The sequence below is a fragment of the Patella vulgata genome, chromosome 2 (genome assembly GCF_932274485.2).
Source record: "Patella vulgata chromosome 2, xgPatVulg1.2, whole genome shotgun sequence".
NCBI lineage: Eukaryota > Metazoa > Mollusca > Gastropoda > Patellidae > Patella > Patella vulgata.
Genome location: NC_065880.2, coordinates 74253074 through 74276978, shown reverse-complemented (window position 1 = coordinate 74276978; position 23905 = coordinate 74253074). Strand labels below are relative to the sequence as shown.

Sequence of the window (23905 nt, the reverse complement as noted above, 5' to 3'; positions counted from 1 at the left end):
ACCCCTCGGTCAAGAGTCTAAACATGCTTAGTTATAGAGTAATGATAAATACTCTGATAAACAGTACTGAATTAGACATCGAATTTTCTCCTGTTTACATGTATTTCCATAATTGTCCCCCGCCTTTCGAAGAAAGCAGGGGACTATTAAAATGGGTTCGTCCGTCTGTCTGTCCGTCACACTTTTTGGGACACAATAACTCTCTTCCTAATTGAGCTAGAATGTTCAAACTTGGTGTATGTGTTTATTAGGTCAATGCCTTGATGGAGTTCGAAGATGAGCATTTTCCGCTTAGGGTAAGCAGAGATAAGCAATTTGATTGGTTGATGCTTTGGGACACGATAACTCTCTTCCTAATTGGGCTAGAATGTTCAAACTTGGTGTATGTGTTGATTAGGTCAATGCCTTGATGGAGTTCGAAGATGAGCATTTTCCGCTTAGGGTAAGCAGAGATAAGCAATTTGATTGGTTGATGCTTTGGGACACGATAACTTTTAATTGAGCTAGAATGTCCAAACTTGGTGTATGTGTTTATTAGGTCAATGCCTTGATGGAGTTCGAAGATGAGCATTTTCCGCTTAGGGTAAGCAGAGATAAGCAATTTGATTGGTTGATGCTTTGGGACACGATAACTCTCTTCCTAATTGGGCTAGAATGTTCAAACTTGGTGTATGTGTTGATTAGGTCAATGCCTTGATGGAGTTCGAAGATGAGCATTTTCCGCTTAGGGTAAGCAGAGATAAGCAATTTGATTGGTTGATGCTTTGGGACACGATAACTTTTAATTGAGCTAGAATGTTCAAACTTGGTGTATGTGTTTATTAGGTCAATGCCTTGATGGAGTTCGAAGATGAGCATTTTCCGCTTAGGGTAAGCAGAGATAAGCAATTTGATTGGTTGATACTTTGGGGCACGATAACTCTCTTCCTAATTGAGCTAGAATGTTCAAACTTGGTGTATGTGTTGATTAGGTCAATGCCTTGATGGAGTTCGAAAATGAGCATTTTCCGCTTAGGGTAAGCAGAGATAAGCAATTTGATTGGTTGATGCTTTGGGACACGATAACTTTAGTTCTAATTAAGTGAGATTGATGAAACTTGGTGTATAGTTTCATTACAGTAATACCTTGACTAAGTTTGATAATGAGCATTTTCTGCTCAGGGTAAGCAGAGCGATACGCAATTTGATTTTTATATGTGTCCTCTAATTATTTTCCTATTTCGGCGGGGGACACCAGCCTCACTGTTGGCTTGTTTATGATTAGAATATAGTTGACCTCCCATAAATAAAATGAAATAAAAGTTATTTGAAATGGATTGGGACTTATATTCAGTGGATCTAATGGTTTGGATTTGCATTTGATATTGCTCGTCTTGTAACTTGCTGCCCGAGTGAGGGTTTAGTAGCTGCTGCAGGAAACCAAGAGGCACCACACCAAGTAACTAACCTCTTGGGGTCTGAGAAGATAATGCTCCAGAAGTTTTTACATGTACCTGAAAAAAAATGTTTATCAGTACCAGTGCACAAAGTTTGAGTGATTTGAGTATCAGCTTGCAGTGCAAGCAACTTATATTTGTCTACATTAGACACACACACACATGACTAACTTTTGACAATTTCATGTTGGTGTCAAGTTCAAAATGGGAAAGGATGTGATGGTGGGGATGGATGGTACATGTAACTTTAACACGTGCACATGAAATAACAAGGTCCGTCATTGAGTCAAGTGGCTGGGTTTTGATTCCTGGCTTGAACGTGACAAGGAGTTAGGTAATCTGTCCAACCTTGTGGGTCCTCCAGTTTCCTTCGACTGCTAAAATACCTACCGCGCATACAAATGATTAAAATACAATTGAGCTATATGTTAGTCCCAAAATGACCTAATTTGGGTCGAGTAGATGTTAATCCCCCATCTTAAGCCTAAACCAACTATGAACATTAAAGATTATATTCAACTTAGCCTACAATAAAGTAATTATTCATTATAGTAATAAATAATATTATTTTCCAGGTTAGTCCAGCATTTCTAAATGCCAACAGTACTAGTCATACCTGGGCTTTTAGTGCAATAGCAGAAATAATAGGTAAAATACTAATTTCTTCTTTGTTATAATAAATTTGTAATTTATTAGTTATTTGATTGGTTAAATTATGCCACAAATATGCATGGAATTGTATGCAGGGCAGGCCAAATTTGGAAATAGAGAACTGGCCAACCAAGATGCTGATGCCTTTATAAAGAAATGCAATTTTTCGCACAACTTAGCTGGAATTATTTTCTAATTTGGTCAGCTAGGTACATGTATATTGCATCACTGTCAGTGCATTCCATCGTGTAGTTTCATAAACGAGATGATATGGTGTGTGTTTGATGAACAGGAAATGGCAGTACAAGCCAGTCTGTTTTTTGTTAACCTATGGGTCATTTTAATATATAAATATATCATCTATTTCCATAGCATTATATGATGTCCTATCTAATAAAACTTGTTACGAATTTGAAACCAATATTAGGTCATGGCCATAATATTGTTACAACCCACACATACCTTTATGCTCTCATGGTCATGATCATGTTTTAAACTGTTCGATTGGCATTTAAGAAATTTTTGACAGTATAAAGATCCATTCTCCATTCAACTAAATGAATACATTTAATCTCAAACGATTTTGTCTTGACCATCCAAAGTGAATATTTTGCCTTTTCAAAACAATTTCTATATCTAATTTATTAATTAGTTTATGAAATTTAGACCAAATTTTACTAGAGTAATAACAGTAGTAGAAAAGATTATTTTATTTGTTTTCAATGGCGGCACTGCAGAAATCACACAAGTTAGAAGGCTTTAATTTCCATTTGAGTAAAGTATCGTTTGTATATATTATATTATGTAAATACTTATACTAGAATGTTCTAAGTTTTGTGTCCGGTAAAATTTCATAAATTAATTTAAAATATTTATGAAAATCATCGATAGTGATGACATCATTTAAAGACCTCTGCCATTTTGAAATCGATGTTGGATTAGTAAGTTTTTCTAGGATTAATTTATTGTACACATCTTTAGATTTAATTTTACAGATTGAATTATTGTATATTATGTTTAATATTTTATTAAGATAGTCACAGATTGATGTCGGGTTAGGATTATAGATACAAGTGGAAAGGTTTAATAGCTTTCCTACTTTCGACTTGATACCTTGAAAAGTTAATTTATTTTGTTCACTGTTATAGTTATCAGTATTTAAATCTTTTACATATACAATATTATCATTTAATAGATTTGAATTGTATATTAGCTTGTTGTTTATTATTATATTTTTATTATTCCAAATAAGTTGATCTTCAAGATTATCAATAGTATCAATGTGGCTTGTAAATACATCTTCCCAATTTTGATAGAGAATTTTATAGAATGTTGGTAGTTGTATTAGTGTCGATTTATAGTTACACATTGGCAATATTGACCATCTGAACTTCCCTTTCCCAAAATGTTGCTGTCTTATAGATTTCATCAATATCAGGAAAAGGTTAATGCAAGTGGGATGGTTTAAATATACATGTAGGTACATGTAAAAAAAAATGCAAGCCAATTTGGAAGATGCTAATTGTAGGCCGGTTGGGGAGGTTTAGTAATGTCTGAAGTCCACAATGGCCGCTTTATATAAATAGAGTATTTTGGGGAATACTAACCTTAAACCTACATGTACTGTATACCCAAAATACAGCCATTGTGGACTCTGGAAATACCTGAACCTACCCAACTGGCCTACAATTAGTATCTCCCAGCCAATAATTGTCCCTTTTAGCTAAAAAATGTTATGTACATGCACTTAGTTCAGATATGGCACCTATTGTTTATTAAGGACTGGACAAACTTAAGACATCATAGACTAGAGATTTGGTAACTTCTAGCATCATAGAATTAAGCAGTTTTATTCTTCAATTCACCATATGTTTGGTGCAATATAGCCCAGTTGGAGCGGATGTGTCATAAAACCAATTCATTCATTTATTCTTCAAAAATTTTAAAAGTATGTTTTGTATGAGTATATGGACGTTAATCTCATTTTTTTTTTTTTAGACAATGCCTATGATCCTGATGTTAATGCTTCTGAATTATGGATTGATAAGATGGAAGAAGGTGGTAAAACCTGCCTCACTTTCACTGATAATGGAGCTGGATTGAATGCTGATAGGTTGTTAAAAATGTTAAGGTGAGGACAACAAACGGCACGAATCACGACAATAAAATCTTGTGTAGATATCAAATCAAACCATTCTTTGCATTATTTGATGTCACTAAAATTCCTGTTTATTTTTTATAGTTTTGGATTTTGTGAAAAAGCAAAATATGAGTCAAAATCTGGACACAAGCCTATTGGTCACTATGGAAATGGTTTTAAATCAGGATCTATGAGAATTGCCAAAGATGTTTTAGTATTTACTCATCATCTGAAGGAAATGAGTGTTGGAATGTTGTCACAGACATTCCTTAGTAAAACCAAGGCAGAAACCGTAGTTGTGCCTTTAGTTACTTGGAACAGTATTACAAATATCCTTTTTATATACCCTTTCAAAAATTACTTCTTCTAGAGTGATGTCCCTTGTTCATGTTTACATATACCTTGTAAAATCTAGTGCCAAAAGTTGTCATCCAAGATACCTGTCTATATTGTGGACATGTTGACAACTTTTATGCGGTGATCACACAACCCCTGTTGTGTGATCTGATTATAAAACAGTCGAGGGTTTGGGTGGTCTAGTGGTTAACATGTGCATGTGAATTCCAAAGATCTGTCATTGAGTGGTGTGGTTTCGATTCCCTGCTTGTACGTGACAAGGGGTAGGGTCACCTGTCCACCATTGTGGGTTTTCTTTGGGTCTTCTGGTTTCCTCCCGCTGCTTGTGAATTATCGAAATAGAATTGAATCAAATGTCAGTCCCGAGTGGACGTTAAACACCATATCTCTCTCTCTCTCTTTCTATAAAACATAGTTGTCAGTGCTCCATATGGTTCATTTCTAGCATTTTCCTGCTTGAAAACATACTTACATTTTCTATCGAACTACTTTGTTCTCAATTTAGTGGATTGGACCTTCAACTGCTAAACTTTCTGACCTTTGAACTTGAACTTTAACACAAAGGTTATCAGATCAGGGCAGGTCAACAAATTTCACTGATCAAAGGTCATGACCTCGATTACAGCCTTTACTATATCAGAAAAAAAAAACATACCTTAACACATGTAACAGAAGAGATCTGAGTCGCTAGAAACAGTCAATAATATTCAAGCCATTACATCATTTTCTTCCTTCAACACAGAAGAACGTTTATTAGCAGAACTTGAAGAGTTGTCAGATCTACAAACAGGAACAAGAATAATTCTCTATAATCTTAAAGCGTAAGTTTATTATCATACCAACAGTGCTTGGCAATCAAGACTACTTAAAATTGGGGCCATCCGCTGGCCCAGAGCATTGATTATGGGCTTGTCATGTTAATAAATGTTTAAATAAAAATTTATATACCATTTGAAGCCAGAAAATAGACCATGCAGTTGGCAGATTTGGCTCTTACATAATGCATCTTAAATTAGTTATACTTTATGTTGGTAACCAGGAGCCACGATAGCTACATGTATGTGAGTAAGACGCTTGGCTCGCTAGCCTGGAGTTCGTGGGTTCGATCCCAGTGTAAATCGGGATTTTCCAGGGAAGTTTCACCTTGTCAGTGGTGCAGGATAGAGGGTCTGACAAGGACAGCCGTCTTAGTCAATCGGATGGGTCGAGAAACAGAGGTCCCATGTACACATCGGCTTGCACATAAAAGATCCCTTGGCAGTTGGAATCCGATATAAGAGTAGGCTGTAGTGCTGTTGTCTGTTAAACCCCATTTCATTATATTTGTTGGGAAGCGTGGTGGTTCAGTGTGTACTGTAAGGTGCTGGCTCACTAACTTGGACGTTCCACGTCTGGTGTTGCTTGAAAAAGTTCACAGGATTTTTCAGTCCTGGTTTCCCATTGTCAGTGGTGCAGGAAGGAGATTCTGGCAAGAAACAGTGTCTAGTTGTTTGGATGGGACAAAAAAACGAGTTCCTATGTACATGTTGGCATGTTTGTAAAAGAACCCTTGACAGTTGGATCTTTAATGGACAGTGGGCAGAAACGCCACTGTCTGGGCAAAATATCTCTCATAGCAGGCATTGCGGCATGTGCCTGTCTTAATCAGACCAGTTGGTGTAGAAAATTAGGACGTTAAGCAAACCCCCATTTCATTTCATATTTTATGCCTTAACTGTGCCATCATGCACATTTTTTTTTCTTTCAGTTTTAAAATATAAATATTATTTTAATCAATAATTTGTCGACTTATATTAAAACACAATTTATATGGAAAACAATCACTGAGTTTATTTCACACTACATTTCATAAGTTCCTGTTGTCGTTTGCAAGTAAGCAATGTGAACTAAATTGTGTTTAGTTTTAGTATTATATTCAATTGCTAAATGCTGTAGAAGGATTTTGTCGACTTATAGGAATCATTTATTTTCCAGAGACAACACAGGAAAGCTTGAGCTGGATTTTGAGAGTGATCCAACAGATATATTGAATCCACAGACTTTAGAAATTGATTTGACATCTGTGTATCGTCCTGTACAAGAATCTGTGCCATTGTACTGTATATCTTTAAGAGTAGGTACCATTCGATTAAAACTTTTTATGTAAAAAACATAAAAATTTTGATGGATATTTGGCAAATTATTTCTTTAATGTCTATTTTCGTATGATGCTTCCTCACTATCCACGAGATCACAGGTTTGATACAATTGTTGGTCAAGCATCACTGTAATCCGGGCATTATTTAATCTTGTGTATTTATCAATTTCTTTCACATTCATTCAATATCAATTCTTTGTTTAAAAATTTGTAAAAAATCGTTTAAAATCACCAAAATCATCTAATTTGTACTTGCGTCCAGTTTAAAGCGGATCATTTAAATTTGATAATGAGTGTCTAATTTACAAGCATTTAAATTCTCGATCACTGTTAAAAAATAAACAACCCAATTGGTTATTGGTGTATAATGATTAAATTCTTGTAAATTGGATGGATACTCATTATCAAAATTAATCAGTCAGCTTTAAACTGTACTATACAGTTTAAAGTACAAATTAGATGAATTTGGGTGATTTTAAATGATTAAACAAAGATTTGATATTAAAGGAATGTGAAAGAAATTAGTGCTTGATACACAAGATTAAATGATACCCGGGTTACAGTGCAAGTTCCTCAGTATTTTATTTTTCCAGCCAGTCGTGTATGACAAAGACAGCTGTTTTGTCTTTTAGATGTCATGAAAAACGTCTGCTGGTATTCATTAGCCAGGCTGGTGCAGAATATTTGGATGTTAAACCCCATTACATTTCATTCATTCTTTAATAATATGAAGGTGATAAAAGCAGTATTCGAGGGGTTGCTTTAGATCATAAGGCCTGTCATTGAGTCAAGTGATATGGTTTTGATTCCCTGCTTGTACGTGACAAGAGTAGGTCCCCAGTTTTCCTTCCACGCAAGAGAATCATTGAAATAAAATTGAACTATATGTTAGTCCTGAAATGACCTTGTGAAGTGTTCATTAATTTGGAGTGGGTAAGATACAGGCTTGCTGACCAGGACATTTCAGGTTTACTCCATTTCATCCATTTCATTTTACTTTCTGGGTTAATTCTGCCAGAAATATGCCAGAAATGCTGATTGATTAAAATGGCCAATAAACACAATTACTTTATTAATTTCAGGAATATTGCAGTATTTTATTTTTAAAACCAAGGATGAAGATTGTGTTACGAGGAAAGAAAGTTAAAACCAAGTTAATCTGTAAAAGTTTATCTCAAACTGAAACTGACAGATATAAACCACATTGGCTTGTATCCTTTAAAAACTGAAAAACAAACTTGACTGGGGAGCCGTGGTGGGTCAATGAGTATGATGCTGGCTCGCTAAACAGGGGGTCTTGCATTTGCTCCTGGTGTTAGCAGAGAAAGTTTCTCAGGATTTTTGGATGCAATTTTTCCTTGTCAGTGGTGCAGAATGGAGAGCCTGGCAAGGACAGTGTCTAGTTGTTCAGATGGGATGAAAAACTGATGTCCTGTTTACACATTGGCGTTCACGTAAAAGAACTGTCTCGAACAACACTGTCATGAATCCGAGATCTCCTGGTTAGCTTGCCAGAAGGTCATGAGTTCAATCCGAGAAAGTAGCTTGGAATTGGCTCCCCATTCTCAGTGATGCAGAATTGAGGGTCTGACAAGGAATAGTGTCTAGCTGATGTCCCGTGTACCCGGTGGCATGCACGTAAAAGAACTCCTACCAATTTTAATTTTGAAAGAAAGGTAGGCATAGAATCGCTCTCCAGGCAAAATTTCCATCATGTATGCACCTTCTGTCATATACCCGTCTTCATTAGCCCTAGAATACTGTCACAGTTTGACATAGATTTGAAAATTGAGATTTTAGCTTCAGGTGATGTTTTGTTAATACCATGAAATATGATATATAAATTGTCAGTTTGCATATGAAGTCATTGCATAACCGATATCATGCAGTCAGTGACTATTTTAGAATCCAAATGTTTATGCTTCTTGACCAAAGTCCAGGATAAACCATTGAAAATAACCTATGGCTTTACTTGTTCGGAAAGTAGTAATGAAGAATATGGTATTATGATGTACCACAAAAATCGACTGATCAAAGCCTTTGAAAAGGTTGGTTACCAGAAACAACCCAATGACCTTGGTGTCGGTGTAGTTGGAGTTGTAGAGGTCAATTTTTTACAACCAATCCACAACAAACAAGATTTTAACAAAGATGAGCGTTACAAGTAAGTATGAACTAGCAAGTGTGTTGGACCGTGCACGGATCTGGCATCTACATCATTCCTTTTATCGAAATTTCCAGCGATAGACCCCGGATGTGTGCACTTGCCAATTGTCACTACAACAGTCAGTATGGAGATCTGATATAATTGGGACCCCTTCTGCTAAAAGTCTTTGATCCGCCTCTATCAGAAATGGCATCTACAGCGTTCCATTTATTCAAATTTTATGCGGTAGGCTCCTTAGACCTCCTGTCATGTACTTTTTGCACCTTTAGTGCTCGCTCGTTGTCACTGCAACAGTCAATATGAAGATGAGATCTGATACTTTCGATGCCAATCTTGATCCGCCCTTGCGTGAATCTTTAGTTTTGTTTTTTATTGGTGGATAGAAAATGTATTCTAATGAAGATCACATTAACAAAAAAAATTCAATTCTTTTCACTTCTTCTGTAACGCTATTCCTTGTCACATACAAGATGGGATCGAAGCCATACCTCTGTGATAAACTTTATAATCTGTTGATCTAATACACAATGTGAGACCAACTGACCACCCACCCCAAATATCCTGAAAAAGATGTAACCTTTGTTCAAGAATAATGATAACAATTTGTAATTTTTAAATTGAAACTATCTGTATTCCAGTACTTTTATGTCAGCATTAGCGATTAAAACTAATGAATACTGGAATGAGAAGAAATCAGGTTCTAATTCTGTTTCTACTAATCTAGGGTAAGTCGTTTTTAATTTATTTTATTCATTACATTATATCTGGTTTAGAAATGTGCAGAAAAAAATCCAATCTCATAATTTAGAAAGAACTACTAAAAGATTCACCCACAAGAGCGAGACTGATCAACCCTACTCAGGTATCCACAAATGAGTGGAATGTAGGTCCTTAATTTAATCAAACAATGTGTCACTGTCAATCAGGACATAGTTGCAGCAAATTAGACGAAAATAGCAAGTCGTAATGTTTTAAGTTCCTAAGGTATAGTCTACCTAATTACTTATTCCCTGTTAAAAACAAGACATGATAGAGAGCAAACATACTTTTACAAAGTGAATTAAGAACATTTTGCAGATATGAAACATAACAGACTGATATCGGTTGCAATTAAGGATGCAGTCAAACCCTGGGGATTGGGATTAATCACAATTATTGGGTCAGGTGATTAAATAATCACGTATTTTCTCAACAATCGCTGTATCACGATATATCATGATTATTTTTATAATAATCGCAAATTATGATTTGGGAGAATCAAATTTATAAAATTTGGAAAATACTTCGTATTATTTCGACCAAATTCTCGTCAAAATGACACTAGCATAATAAAACATCTTGTGCAAACAGTTTCTTCTAGTTACCCCACTGCACGCTGTGTTGATTAGAGTGTTGTTGCCATAGAAACTAACTCCCATGGCCTGATTGTTGACCATCGATTATGAAGTCGGCAGTTTTGTTATATACAATTTATGCGTCTGGATGATGTTTCTTTTATTTCTGTTAGAAAAAATGACTGCCGAACAAAGCTTTGATTCTGTTTACACATTTATTAGTTTTAATAATTGCGATAATAAATCCTTCAAGGACGATTATTTGAATTATCACAATAAATGATCTCATCACGATAATCCAAGATATTGCAATTTTTTATTTTGCAATAATCATGTTTAATCACGATTGTTTATGAATGTATCATTGCATCCTATGTTGCAGTACCCTTTAATGTCGAAGAACACACGAACAGATATGTTATAATAAAAATAATTGAGCATTTCAAGACTGATTCTGATAGTTACAAAAATGATGCCACTAGAAAAGTTTTTGAATGAATATGGATTCACACTTGAAGAAATGTCCCAAAGGATCCACACCCATTTCCTATACTTTCAGTTATTGAGTCAAGTGACACAGTTTTGATTCCCAGCTTGTACATGACAAGGAATAGTGTCGCCTGTCCAATCTCATGTAATGATACTTACATATTTTCCTATATCTTTATAGAGCCAATCCAGATTGGTTGTGGGCCCAGTGTGATAATTGTTTAAAATGGCGACGTTTACCAGATGGTATCAACAGACAGTTACCAGATAAATGGTATTGTTATATGAACCCTGATGCCTCACACAAGTAAGTTGTAGATTTCTTGATAAGAGGGGACAGTTATAATCAAATAACCGCTCCAGTACAGAAGAGATTTACTGAATAACACATCAATATTACAATCAGTCAGCCAAAAAAAAAACCCCAGGTCCAGACAAGAGGAGAAAAACATTGGGTTTAGCGATATGGGCTAAAACATACAGGACTGGTCGGGTAACAATAAACAGGTATTTCTTGTCTTTAGGCCTCACTGTAAACAGTCAGCCAGGAAAGAAAAAACGCCCAGACAAATTTATGGGACCTGGCTTGGAAAGGAGAAGAAAAGCGTAAGGGTCGACAATTTGGGCTAAAAACATTTAGGGTTGGTCAGGTAGCAATAAACAGTCTGTCTTGATATACACTGTTTCAACAGTTCGTGTTTGGAACAAATTAAGGACATGTTTTGTCACAGATGTGATATTTTGTCAATAATTATTTTGGGAAGATTTATTTATAATACAGCTTTATATATTAGAGTCATAAATGGAATGGATTGGGGATTAATTTCTTATCAAGACAATATTTCAATCATTTTATGATACACATGAATTTGCTTGAATCATCTGTTATTTATTTCCTTGCTTTGTTCGTCTATTTTTATTTATTAGTCGATGTGAAATTATAGAAGAACCAGAAGATGAAGATCTCTCTTTACAACATGCGTCATATCAAAAAACATTTAAAAAAGAAATGTAAGTTTCATTGTATGACATAACAGATTTTCATATTTCATTATGAACTCTCATTTTATTATGGTCTTTGATTATCCACACCTTCATTTTGCTCCCTCTTCACTCACTGTTTTATATATCATTACGAACGCCAGTCGTTGTTTTTTGTATTTTAGAGGAGAGCCGAAAAAAGCTCCCCTTAATGAACAAATTGAAAAAATCGCTCCCCCAAAAAAGCTCTCCCAGTTTCGTTAAGAAGAGTGATTTAGAAATTATGGAGAATGATCTGATATTAAGGAGAGTGATTGGTTGTTTGTATGGGAAATGGTTCTGAAGATCAATAACTGCGTGTAAGGGTCATCATTCTTGGTTACATATAAATGATGATAAACATCGTCTGCTAAATAGCACTCGTAGTCGTACGGTCAAGTCAAACTTCTACTGTCGTCTATAACTACAGTACATACGGTATTCCAATAGAAATACTTGTCGACATTTCTAAATATATATAGCTTGAATAAATTTTGTTTAAAAACATAACCCCTATTCAAAATATAATCATAAATGCTTGAAAATTCCATTAAAATATAATTTATTTCTTCCGGAATTATTCTCATTGGAAATTTTCACGTGCCATCTCTCGTAATTTCTCACGTCTCGCGAGAGTTTTACTTTTCATTTCAGTTAAATTAACCAATGGTGCATAGTCGCCATCTATTTTTAGCAACATATTTATCAGAATTTTATTAGCTTGTGCGATCACATTATACTAATCGAATACACCAAATAAATGTTCACAATGACAGCATGGTGGCGCTCGGAATGTGAGTCTTTCACACTCTTTTGAAAAAAAACCAAATACATGTCCGTGATTTACAAATATGGAGAGCGATTTTCAATTTTAAAGTGAGGGAGAAAAACCTCCCCTCAGTCGACATTCGGGTGCGCGACAGGCGCTCGAGAGCGATCGCGCGCCTCAAAAAACAATGACTGGAACGCACGTTTTATTGTGGTCACTCATTGTACAGACTCTACTGAGACCATATATTATACTGTCTGGCAAGCTTCATTGTCTGGCAAGTTTTATTATCAATAATTCTCTGAAAATTTTCTCTTATTTGTGTATATAGTTCTTGAAAAAAAAAAATAGACAAGAAAGTTGTGACAAAATCAGACAGATGTAATCGATTGAAACATACTCTATGGATGCAACTTGTTTAATGTCACACTTTTCTGCTCTGCCTTACAGTGAGCCACAAGAAAATTTTACCTAGACAGAAGTGCTAAGACCTGCTATTTTTTGCAAATTCTGTCAATGGTTCTTTTGCATATGCGTCAATTTCTTTTGCACCTGCATCACAGTTAATGGGAAACCTCTCTGGAAAATCCCTTTGGACTTTTTAATCCAACAAAGGAATTGAATCGAATCCAAGATCTCAGCCCCAACTTGTATTTGCTGAGTTTGCAGTGGCCATATGATATTTTTTTTTTGTATACTCTTGTATTTTATATTCCAATGGTTATATATTTTATTGTTTTATTATTTTATATTCCAATGGTTATATATTTTATTGTTTTATTATTTTATATTCCAATGTTTATATATTTTATATTCCAATGTTTATATATTTTATATTCCAATGTTTATATATTTTTCAGGGAACAACAAAAACGAAAAACAAGAGTTGAAGGAGTAAGTTATTTATTTTAAATATTTTTACCTTCCTTGGAGAATAACGTACTTGATTTCTTGATAGATCCATTGTTATTAGATAACTTGTTACAGATGTATTCATATGTTGTCTTCCGTCCATTATTCACATTTGCTTGTGGACACTCTAAAGGCTAAACTTATTATCCAATTGACTTCAAAGTTATACACATTATTGGTATACGAAGACTTAACTTCTGGCAACCTACCTTAAATCATAACAGAAGGAAACTATGCTGATATTAAATTTTTATTTCTATTAATAGCATCAGATGTTGATAAAGAAAGAAAAAGAATTAATTGAAAAGGAAGAAAAATTAAAGCAGAGAGTTAAAACAGTTGAACAGATATGTACAGAGGTAAGAACTGTATGCAAAATCAGGCCATTCAAAAAAAAAATATTCTAGTTATCAGAAAATGTTTCACAAAAATCTGATCCAGGAGGGAGGTTTTTATATATTTATTTTGTTGTAGAATCACTATGCGGTAAAATCGTTTTTAGATGCTACATTGATCGCAACATGTGCGAGCCACGGTGGCTCATTGAATAAGATGTTGGCTTGCTAACCTGGAGGTCCCGTGTTCGATCCCGTGTTCGATCCCTGTGTTGGCCCAGAAAGTTCATCAGGATTTTCTGTAGGTCGTAACACCGCTGTCTGCACAAAATTTCCCTCATTGTACACTGTATGGTGTATGCCCGACTTCATTAGCCCAGTCGGAGCAGTACTGTAGGACGTTAAACCCCATTTCATTTCATTTATCTCAGCATGGTGTTTATAGGAATGGTTGATTATTGAACATGTAATTGTTATGAAGGTCTAGGAATTATGATTTTTGTTATATCTGACAAAAAATCAGACATTAATGAACTAGTACCTGACATTCTGATTTTGTCTAGGGAATGTGTTAAAGACACAGAAAAAAAGACAGATTTGTGCTAGACAAAAGTCACAGACCAGAGATGAATTGTGCCTGACGAAGCATTAATCTTTGCCAGATAGTGTGTTTGACAGATGCCTTATCTCCAAGCTTGATGTTATATAATTTTGTTATAAAACTCTGGGGAGCCAAGGTGGCTCAGTGAGTAAGGCATCGCTCACTAACCTGGAGATACAGGCTTTGATCCCATAATTGGTTGAAAAAATTCACCGTAATTTTCCTGACATGGTTTCCCCTTGACAGTGATGCAGGAATTTATGCACACATTGGCACGCACGTAAATAAACCCTTGACAGTTGGAAGTAGGACATAGCGCCACTTTCCGGGCATGGCATATGCTCTTCTTCATTAGCCCAGTCAGTGCAGAAAAGTAAGATGTTAAACCACATTTCATTTCATGTTTCAGGTAACATCTACACAAATCCAAGAAAGAAAGAAAACTGAGGGATTGAGAAGAATGTTACTAGATGCTAAGAAAAGAGAAGCTAATCAAAGGAAATTAATTTTAGAATTACAGATGAAGAAATCACAAGTAAACAAAAACCAAAAGGAGCTATGTAAGGCTGCAGAAAGTTTACGTGTTTCAAACTTTGAAACAACGGTAAGTATTATTATAAAGAGGCATGATGTTAAGAGCTGAATTAGTCTATTGCAGGGTGTTTTTCTGGCTATAAATGTTATATTAATTATTAATTAGACATTTATTCACATGACAAGCCCATAATCGTTTGGGTGTGCAGAGTAGGGTCGCCTGCCTAACTTCATGGGTTTTGTCTGGATCCTCCCATTGCTAAAGACCCTATGTGTTAGTGAATTATTGAAAGAATGTTAGTTCCGATATAACCTAGTCTGTTAATGTCGAGTGGATCTTAAACCCCATTTCCCTCTTTCTCTCTCTCTCTCCCTCATATTGAATTAGATGTGTACTAAATGCATATTGTATTCAGTGGCAGTAAGAAAGAAATAATTAAAATAATCACAAATGATCAACAATTACTACATTTAATCAGAGATCCAATTAAATTCAGTAATTGTTGATCCATAGAACTTTTGTGTTTATTGTAATGTGTTCAATTACTAAATCCTATTCAAACAGTATAAAGAAATAATTATTTGGGTTTATAAATATGCATTACAGGCTTTGTTGGAGGATGCTTCTGAATTAACTGATGGACCAACAGTTTCATCTACAAGGTATTTATCTGGCGTTTTTTTTTTTTGTTCATATAACGGTCTGTCATTGAGTCAACTGGCATGGTTTCGATTTCCTGGTTGTATGTGACAAGGTTGAAGGAATAGGGTCGTCTGTCCAACCTCGAGGGTTTTCTCCGGGTCCTCTGGTTTCCTCCAACTGCTAAAGACCCCTAAGCGCAACCGAATTATTGAAATAAAATTGAACCATATGTTAGTCCCAAAATGACCTAGTTTGTATCAAGTGGGCCTTAACCCTATTTCTCTCTAGTTCATATAATGTGAACGTATATTCTGTGAATTTCCTGCACACTATTGTTTCTCAAATTTGCAGGGATTGTTTCTGATTGCAAATTTTCCTGTAGAATTTCAAACTCATAAAATCTTGTGAAGACGGTACAGGCCAGATTTCTTGATAGAATGTATTAAAACTCAGTAGGATTGTTTATTAGTTTTCAGTGAAGAACCCTGTTGAATTTCACATTTTTTATATCATTTTGAATGATTTCAGCCGATTTACATTTTGGATTTACATTTCCAGGCAATGTATGAAATTTTCATTTAAATTTGCAAGGATTTGTCATAAGAAATTCTTATTAAATTTCAAAATTTTAGAATTATAAATCATGGTTGTGTTATAATCCAGACCCTTTTGGAAGAGCTCCATTAATGTAACTCTTACAAAATAAATCTTTTTTCTTTTACATTAAAAAAATGCTCATCTGAGAGCCAAAAATGCTCCACGAGCATTACTTTTATGTATATGGAATGAGCACACCATAAAACTTTCATTATTATTATTAATGATACAACTCACATTTAATATTATAAAATTTTCCTGCTTCAGTGGTATGAAAAGGAAAACTATGGGCAGTGATATTACAGTAAGCAAACGTCTTATTATCAAAAAAGAAGATACAGATGAAGTAGTTGCAGTCATTCCAGACTCTGATGAAGTTATTGACTTGACAGAGGAAGACGAACAGATAATAATACCTGATCCTAAATTGGTTCAGAAAAATCAATTAATGGAAGATATTAAACCAAACATCGAAGAACTTGAAGCGCAAGTTGGCACTAGTGAAAAGGAGGTGTCAACAGGTGAAATAGAAACACAAACAGATCTAGACTTAGATGATAACAATACTAATCCCTCCAAAGACAAAACTTTAACCGAAAAACAGGACAAAGACTTAGACGTGACAAAGATAGAATTAGAAGATACAAAGCTAAAATTAGAAGATGCTAACAAAAGATTAAAAGATCTACAAAATAATGTTCACTCTCTTTTATCAATTATTGTACCAGGTGTAGATTTAGGGGAAGCGACGGAGATTGAGACAATCGTGACAGAAATGATCCGGGTCAATCAAGAATCATCTTGATCTGTGTTTGGGGTAAACATTCAAGATTTATCGTGATGTGTGTATGGTACATGTAACTGAAAAAGAGTCATCGTGATCTGTGTAGTGTAATCAAACAGGCTTTATCATGATCTGTATAGTGTAATCAAACAGGTTTCATCATTATCTGTGCAAGTTAAATAATCAAGATCGATTGTGATCTGTGTATGGTAAACAAATAAGATTCATCGAAATCTGTGTATGATAAATAAACAAGGTTATTAGTGGTTTGTATATGGTTAACAAATAAACAAGATTTGTCGTGGTCTGTGTATGGTAAACAAATAAACAAGATTCTTTGTGATCGGTGTATGTAAAACATACAAGATTCATTGTGATGTGTGGATGATAAAGTTCATTGTGATTTGTGTCTGATAAACAATCAAGGGTCATCATGATTTGTGTCTGATAAACAATCAAGGGTCATCATGATTTGTGTCTGATAAACAATCAAGGGTCATCATGATCTGTATATTGTAAACAGTCAAGGGTCATCATGATCAGTGTATGATAAACAAATAAACAAGAGTCATTGTGATCTGTGTATGGTAAACAAACAATATCCATTGTGATCTGTATATGGTAAACAAACAAGATCCATTGTGATCTGTATATGGTAAACAAACAAGATCCATTGTGATCTGTGTATGGTACATGTATCCAAACAAGATCCATTGTGATCTGTGTTAAATAAACTGTATAAGAAGAACATGTATTAGAAGGTTCCACCTTTTTATAATCATTCAGGAAATTTGGTAAAAGTGAAAGAAAATCTTTTGTTGATATTATACTGAATTAGATCATTTAGGTGCTGCACTATCAGCGATAGATGAGTATAACTATAACGTTTACTCAGAGGCTTAACAAAGTATTGTTGCTACACGTATTTGTGTACATGTACCAAGATTGAACTCAAGAAGGATGGGTACAACGTTGACATGGAAGATTAACATACATATATATACCAAGATTGAATCCACAGCAGGTTGTGTTATCAAATGTTACATTAGGTTTCATTTAGATTCACAGTAAAACTAGTAATTTAGAGCAGTATCATCAAGCAGATATTTTAATCTATAACTAATTATTTAACATGAATAAAGTGGTTAACCAGTTGCTGTTTGATTTTAACAGATTGAAAACAATTTGAACCGTTCCATCCCACTGTTAATGTTTAGTATTTTTAAAATCCATTTTGTGTTATTTTTTATATGAAAGTATTTGCAAATCATAAAATCTTTTCAAAAGATGTGGACCAAAAAGTATTTATAAATAACTCTATTATATAGCATTGAATTGTTTCTGACAAAGAAATCAATACTTGACTCAAATTTTGCTATATCCTATTACCGTAATATTAATTTATGTTGTTAATAGCTTTCAGTGTTTATTTGTGATCAGTATCTAGTCAAGTTTAATTTAAACAATTTGAGCTGATAGTGTTACATCCCACTATTAAACAGACATTATGCAAAAGCTAAATCTGCCTATTGCATGTCTGTTCATGCCATAAATTTTATATAAATTATTCTATTCTTTGGCACCTAGAAATGGATACAAATGGGTCGTAAAGCATATAATAATGTACTGGGCATGTATATAAACTGATTTACATTCAACTGTTCCTATTTTTACTGTAATTTGTTATCAGTTATGTTTGGCGAAATACACGAAGAGTCCAGATTTTGTATCTGGTTATTCCAATCTGCACTGGTAGTATTCTCCTGTGGGTTATGTTTAGCCTCGGTCATCGAGTCGCTTCATCACAAATGGCACCAGAAAGCATTTGGATTGGATATCAAAAGCCTATCTTTTCATGGTAAGATACATGTACATGTAACAATATCAGTGTTGATTTAAATTGACCAATAATTCGTGTTTGCAATGTCAAGGACTGTGGATGATATTGAGTTAAAGACTTGCCTCCTTTAATTAAAGATACATTATGTAAGATTTAGATAAAGAGCTGACCATTCTTGCTATAATAGCCCCAAAATAGATAATATTACTTCATTCTGAGCCAAGTTAACACAGTTTTGACAAGATGTGTGCATTGTGATAACCAGGGCACTGGTATATTCGAGACTTCGCCTCGCTTTCCAATTTTTAAATTAAATTTTTGAATGACGAACCATTCTAATCTAGTTAAAATCTTGAGTATCCGATGCCATTGAGAGTTAATTATGGTCTTGTTTTGTTAATAAAAGTTTCTATAACATTTCAGGCCAAAAGAAGGACCTGCAATAGGCAGAATTAGCTCTTGTATAATGTATGTTTAACTTACATGTAGTAAGATCATAATCTCGATGCCATCGGATGCTGGAGATTTTCAACAGATTTAAATATGATTGACAGTTAATGATTTAATTTAAAAATGGATAACCAATACTTTGTTTATTATTTGATGACAATCAAGTCTACACTGTTCTGACAGCGATAAAGCAGCTCAGTGTGAAGTAATTTGACTGAAATTTTGAACATATTCCCTTTTAATTATTTATTTTTGAATTATTTTGCGAGAACTGTCAGCTCTTGATCTAATCTTATATACATGTAATGCCCCTTTAATGGTTGGTAAATGTTTTCTAACATTTTAGTTGAGTGCTACATGTAAATGCATGTACTATAGTTGAAATCCATTTTGTGTTTGTTATATGAAGATGTTTGAAAACCATTAAATCTCCTCCAAATATGTGGACCAAAAAGTCTTTATTACTGTACATGTATTATAATTATACAATAGTACATGTATTATAATTATACAAGTCAAACCTTGCTATAGTTAGCCAGTTTTATGTTGTTAATAGTTTTCAGTGTGTATTTGTGATCATAGAAGTTGTGTTTCTACTAGTCAAGTTTAGTTTTTGTGAAAGTCTCAGTTATATTAAAGGGAATGGAAGCTTATAATTAACCAATTTCCTACCGGGACCTCATTTGACCCAATTCTGGCCGGCTCGTTTCAAAATGGATTAAGAACCCTGCCGGAGAGTCTGGCATGGTATAGTGTCTATAAGACCAAAAACAGAGGAGGTTTTGTGGACATGGTGGTGTGGTGAAAGTAAAAGAACCCATAATAGTACTGCTGTTTGTTCATAATTTCCCCTCATAGCACACTGCTTGCCTTCATTATCCCGGTCCGTGCAGAAAAGTTCATTTCTGCTAAAGTAAATTGCATGATTTTTGTCGATGCCAGTGTTAGTTTATCATGTATAATAATATATATAAAACATAATTAATGTAATAATTTATTCTTTTGTGCATTGCTGTTTTATTTTGTTCAGTATGTTGATTTATCAGCTGTGGCTGTATAATCCTATGTATTTAATATGTAGGTTTACTCAGCCATCTATCTTTTTGTTTACATTTTAACATTTAAAGCCTGGAACATAGTTCATTTAAATCATTTTTAATAACCTTGCTATCTGGGATTTGTTGACGACTATCTTTAAGCTAGCCAGTTTGTTCCCCCCCCCCCCCCCGTTTCTGTGTTTTAATTTAATGTCTTTGTTATTATTGTCATATATTGTTGATATGTTCTTATATTTACTTATACTTAAAGATCACAAATTTGGGTTACAAAAGTAAAAGATTCCATTAATTACTTGGTTTATTTAAAGTTATCTCAAATGCAGCATTAAATTAATTTCATGCAGCTATCCAGGATTCCAGTAGACCAAGAGACAGCGTATAAACCATTCATGGCCCAGTCAGACTGTAGAAACATAGCTTCCGAAGTTCAGTCTCTACTTTAAAGATCTTGATAAACCATCTTTGGTACTATGTACTGGGCTATAAGCACTACTCATCTTGTTGTTTTGATATATGCTAATATAACTTTAATGGATGCAATGTAATTAATTCTTTTATCTTATACTACCTCTATAAAGACACAGTTATTTTCTTCAGTGGTAGTGAGATGATTTGAAATGTTTTGCAGATGTAATTCTCAAAAAGAGAATTAACTTTTAATATTAGATATTGTATATGATCTTTCCTTAAAACATAAATTAGATGATTGGAACTCTTGGTGGCTCTGTGGAAAAGAAAACTGATGCATAATCTTACTCACACCCATGTGTATATACATGTATGATCTTCCATTACCAAAAGAAGTTCAATGATCAGAACTCTTAGGGGCCCTAAAGTAAAGACCTGTTCCGCTTCCTTCCACTGCTAGATAACCCTACATGCAAGCAAATTATTAAAATTAAACTGTACTTAAACCCAAAATGACATAGTGGACTTTAAACCCCATCTTCACAGGGAAGATAATACAATATGTATCTTAATGAGGCTCATATATCTTTCTATAATTATGACCCATGTCTTTTATTTATTTTAATTCATTTTAATTTGTACAAATTTTCCTTGTGTGTTTCTGAATTAACTTTATGAGAAGTAGATATATTTGGATGAGGAACTTTTCCCCAAGCGCTACCTATCTTGTTCTTCTTAGGGCAACGCTCTTCGAAAAGCCTAAGGCTTCACCAATTTAAGAGCATGGACATGAACTTGCCAAGCGTGTTCGATTGACGGATTTCAATTTTTTGATATGATTTCACAACTCCATAACAGCCGCGACAATGCCCCACTCCATTCCTGGTTCTTACTTGTAAATTGTCAACATTTTGATCGTTAAAATTCCCTTTGTTCCAAATCAAAAATCTGGTCAACTGTCTGCTCTCTAGAAGTAAATGTTAGCGTGAGGAAATAAGGACACTTATCGTCTACTGAGCTTGATGTTAATTTTCGAATGTATGTGAAATATGACAATTTCATCAATTGGGATTGTTATTACTTTTACTTGTTTTTAATTTTTAATGATTACTGTAATAAAATGTGAACAGTTTTTTTAGTTTCGTTAAAAGGAAAAAAAAGGGATTGATTTATTTCATGGGTTCTAACTTTTATATCATATATGTCGGTGCTAGACATAGAGGTTTATAATATCAATATATACACCTCCATGGTGCTGGATTATTATCCGATGGAGTGGGAGGTCTATAAGGCATACCAACGAAGGGAGAATAACAACAAAAACACGTTTTTATACCCCCACATTGAAATGTGGTCGTATAATTATTGTCGTCGAACCCGTCCATCGATCCGGCGTCCACATGACGCTTTAGAGGCTAGAGTTAATATCCGATTGACTATAACTTTATACATGGTGTTTAAGGTCATGACACGAATAAGCCCAGTGATTGTCAATGATTTCCGATAATTACTACCAGCGTTATGTCCCTTGATCACTTTGAAAAATCTTGTGGATGCTCTAGAGACCAAAGTTATCACCCGATTGACTTTAGATTGATAAACAGAGTTTAAGGTCTTGAGACCAACAAGTATATTGATTTTCAATGAATCCATGATATTAAATTAAAACTGCAACTAAATGGTGTGAAAATTGCATCAGCTCGCTAAACCAAACCAAAATATAAGACATTGCTGTGATGTTGATGGCGACAGAAAAGGAATAAATCAGCATATTCGTGTTCCTCATTACTCCCCCACCCCCTCCCTTGACGCAGAAATGTTTTAAATACTTACTATAAATGATGCTTTCTACCTAGAGTATTCTGGTGTTTCTAGTTCGTGTACAAATTTATAGTGCTGCGGTTGCAATCTTATCAATTCATACAAAATTACGCAAATTAAAGACTTAAAAATGGCCCCAAAACTACGTATAGATAACATAAACTTAGGCTTCTTTTCAGTCCATCCCTACATTCAGACCTTCTACTGATTAATGGCGCCGTGGACTAAAACTCCCTTACAACTATAGGCTTGTGCATTTTACCCAGTCTTATTTTATTTCGTCAATTCACCGTTGAAACAAACGATCGTTAAATTCATATTACGGGAAACCCAGATAGCCAAAAGACAAAACGTCTAATGGTCTATGCCGCATAGCATAGTCTGCCGTCTTCATTAATTTTCCTGGTCTATTCATACGCCTGTGTCTATATTGCAGACCTACCCATTCCATCACCTGCAATGTTATAGTTAGGTAGTAAGTAAAACCTGCGTAGTTCCTGACAATAGACTTGATTGAAAACAAGAGAATTAAAAGGGTTTTAAATAAATTTATATAATCCATGACAAAACATGACACATTTTTATACATAAAAGATTCATTAAAACGCGTAATCGGATGCCGGTTTATATATATCAAAACAATGAATCTGAAAATGAAATGGGGTTTAACGTCCTACTGTTCTGTTTCGATTGGACTAATGCAGACGGTCATACGCCATACAGTGTGCTATGGGGGAAATTTTTCCTAGAGAGCGGCGCAACGCCCTATTATATCGAATTCCAACTGCCAAGGGATCTTTTACGTGCACGCCAATGTGTGCACAGGACCTCGGTTGAATTTAAACATATTTTATTGTTCTAACTAACAAGTGGATAAGGCTCAAGTTTTACAACTTAGAACGCCATCTCCAATATATACATTTACATAAACAAATAATCATAATCGAACACATTACATTTATTATCAAATCTGTTTTGCATATCTTAGTATGAAGAAAAGAAAAGAAAGAAAGAATGATAGTAAAGTAAGTGTAGAAACTATATGAAATTTAATTTCATCATAATTTCAAAGTACACTATTTCAATTTAATTATGTCGCGAATCTGACAGACCCTTACAGTCCATAGTGGATTAACTGTACAATATATTCTTTTATGTTAATTCATATTCTCAGATATAAATTCCGGATATGTGAAGAGTAATTATAATATATCATTTAATTTACAGAAGTTTTATATTGTGTTTTGTCTCTGATTCGTGACACAAATAACAAAGATGTGTGATCGTCCAACGAGCCTAGTTACTCTCTTTAAAAGGAAATGACATGGGGTTTAACGTCCTACTTTTTTGCTCCGAACTGGGCTAATGAAGACGGGCATACGCCATACAGTGTGCTATGAGGGAAATTTTGGCCGGACAGCG

At 34.5% G+C, this 23905-nt stretch overlaps 1 protein-coding gene across 1 annotated transcript; it reads left to right on the top strand.

Annotated features, from left to right (window-relative positions):
- Positions 1 to 4465: 4465 nt before the first annotated feature.
- Positions 4466 to 21807, top strand: LOC126812363 (MORC family CW-type zinc finger protein 3). The gene is made up of 13 exons (XM_056098374.1): positions 4466 to 4471; positions 5257 to 5405; positions 6559 to 6697; positions 7804 to 7932; positions 8662 to 8885; positions 9527 to 9613; positions 10893 to 11018; positions 11639 to 11722; positions 13361 to 13394; positions 13679 to 13771; positions 14758 to 14952; positions 15490 to 15545; positions 16390 to 21807. Exons 1-13 carry the CDS (start codon positions 4466 to 4468, stop codon positions 16925 to 16927), a joined length of 1860 nt encoding a protein of 619 aa, XP_055954349.1. The 3' UTR covers positions 16928 to 21807.
- The last annotated feature ends 2098 nt before the right edge of the window (positions 21808 to 23905 follow it).

What these genes read in the sequence shown, in the direction of transcription:
- LOC126812363 (XM_056098374.1), top strand. An exon ending in AACAAAGATGAGCGTTACAA is followed by an intron (nt 8,886 to 9,526) that starts GTAAGTATGAAC and finishes TCTGTATTCCAG; the next exon opens with TACTTTTATGTCAGCATTAG. An exon ending in TTGAACAGATATGTACAGAG is followed by an intron (nt 13,772 to 14,757) that starts GTAAGAACTGTA and finishes TTCATGTTTCAG; the next exon opens with GTAACATCTACACAAATCCA.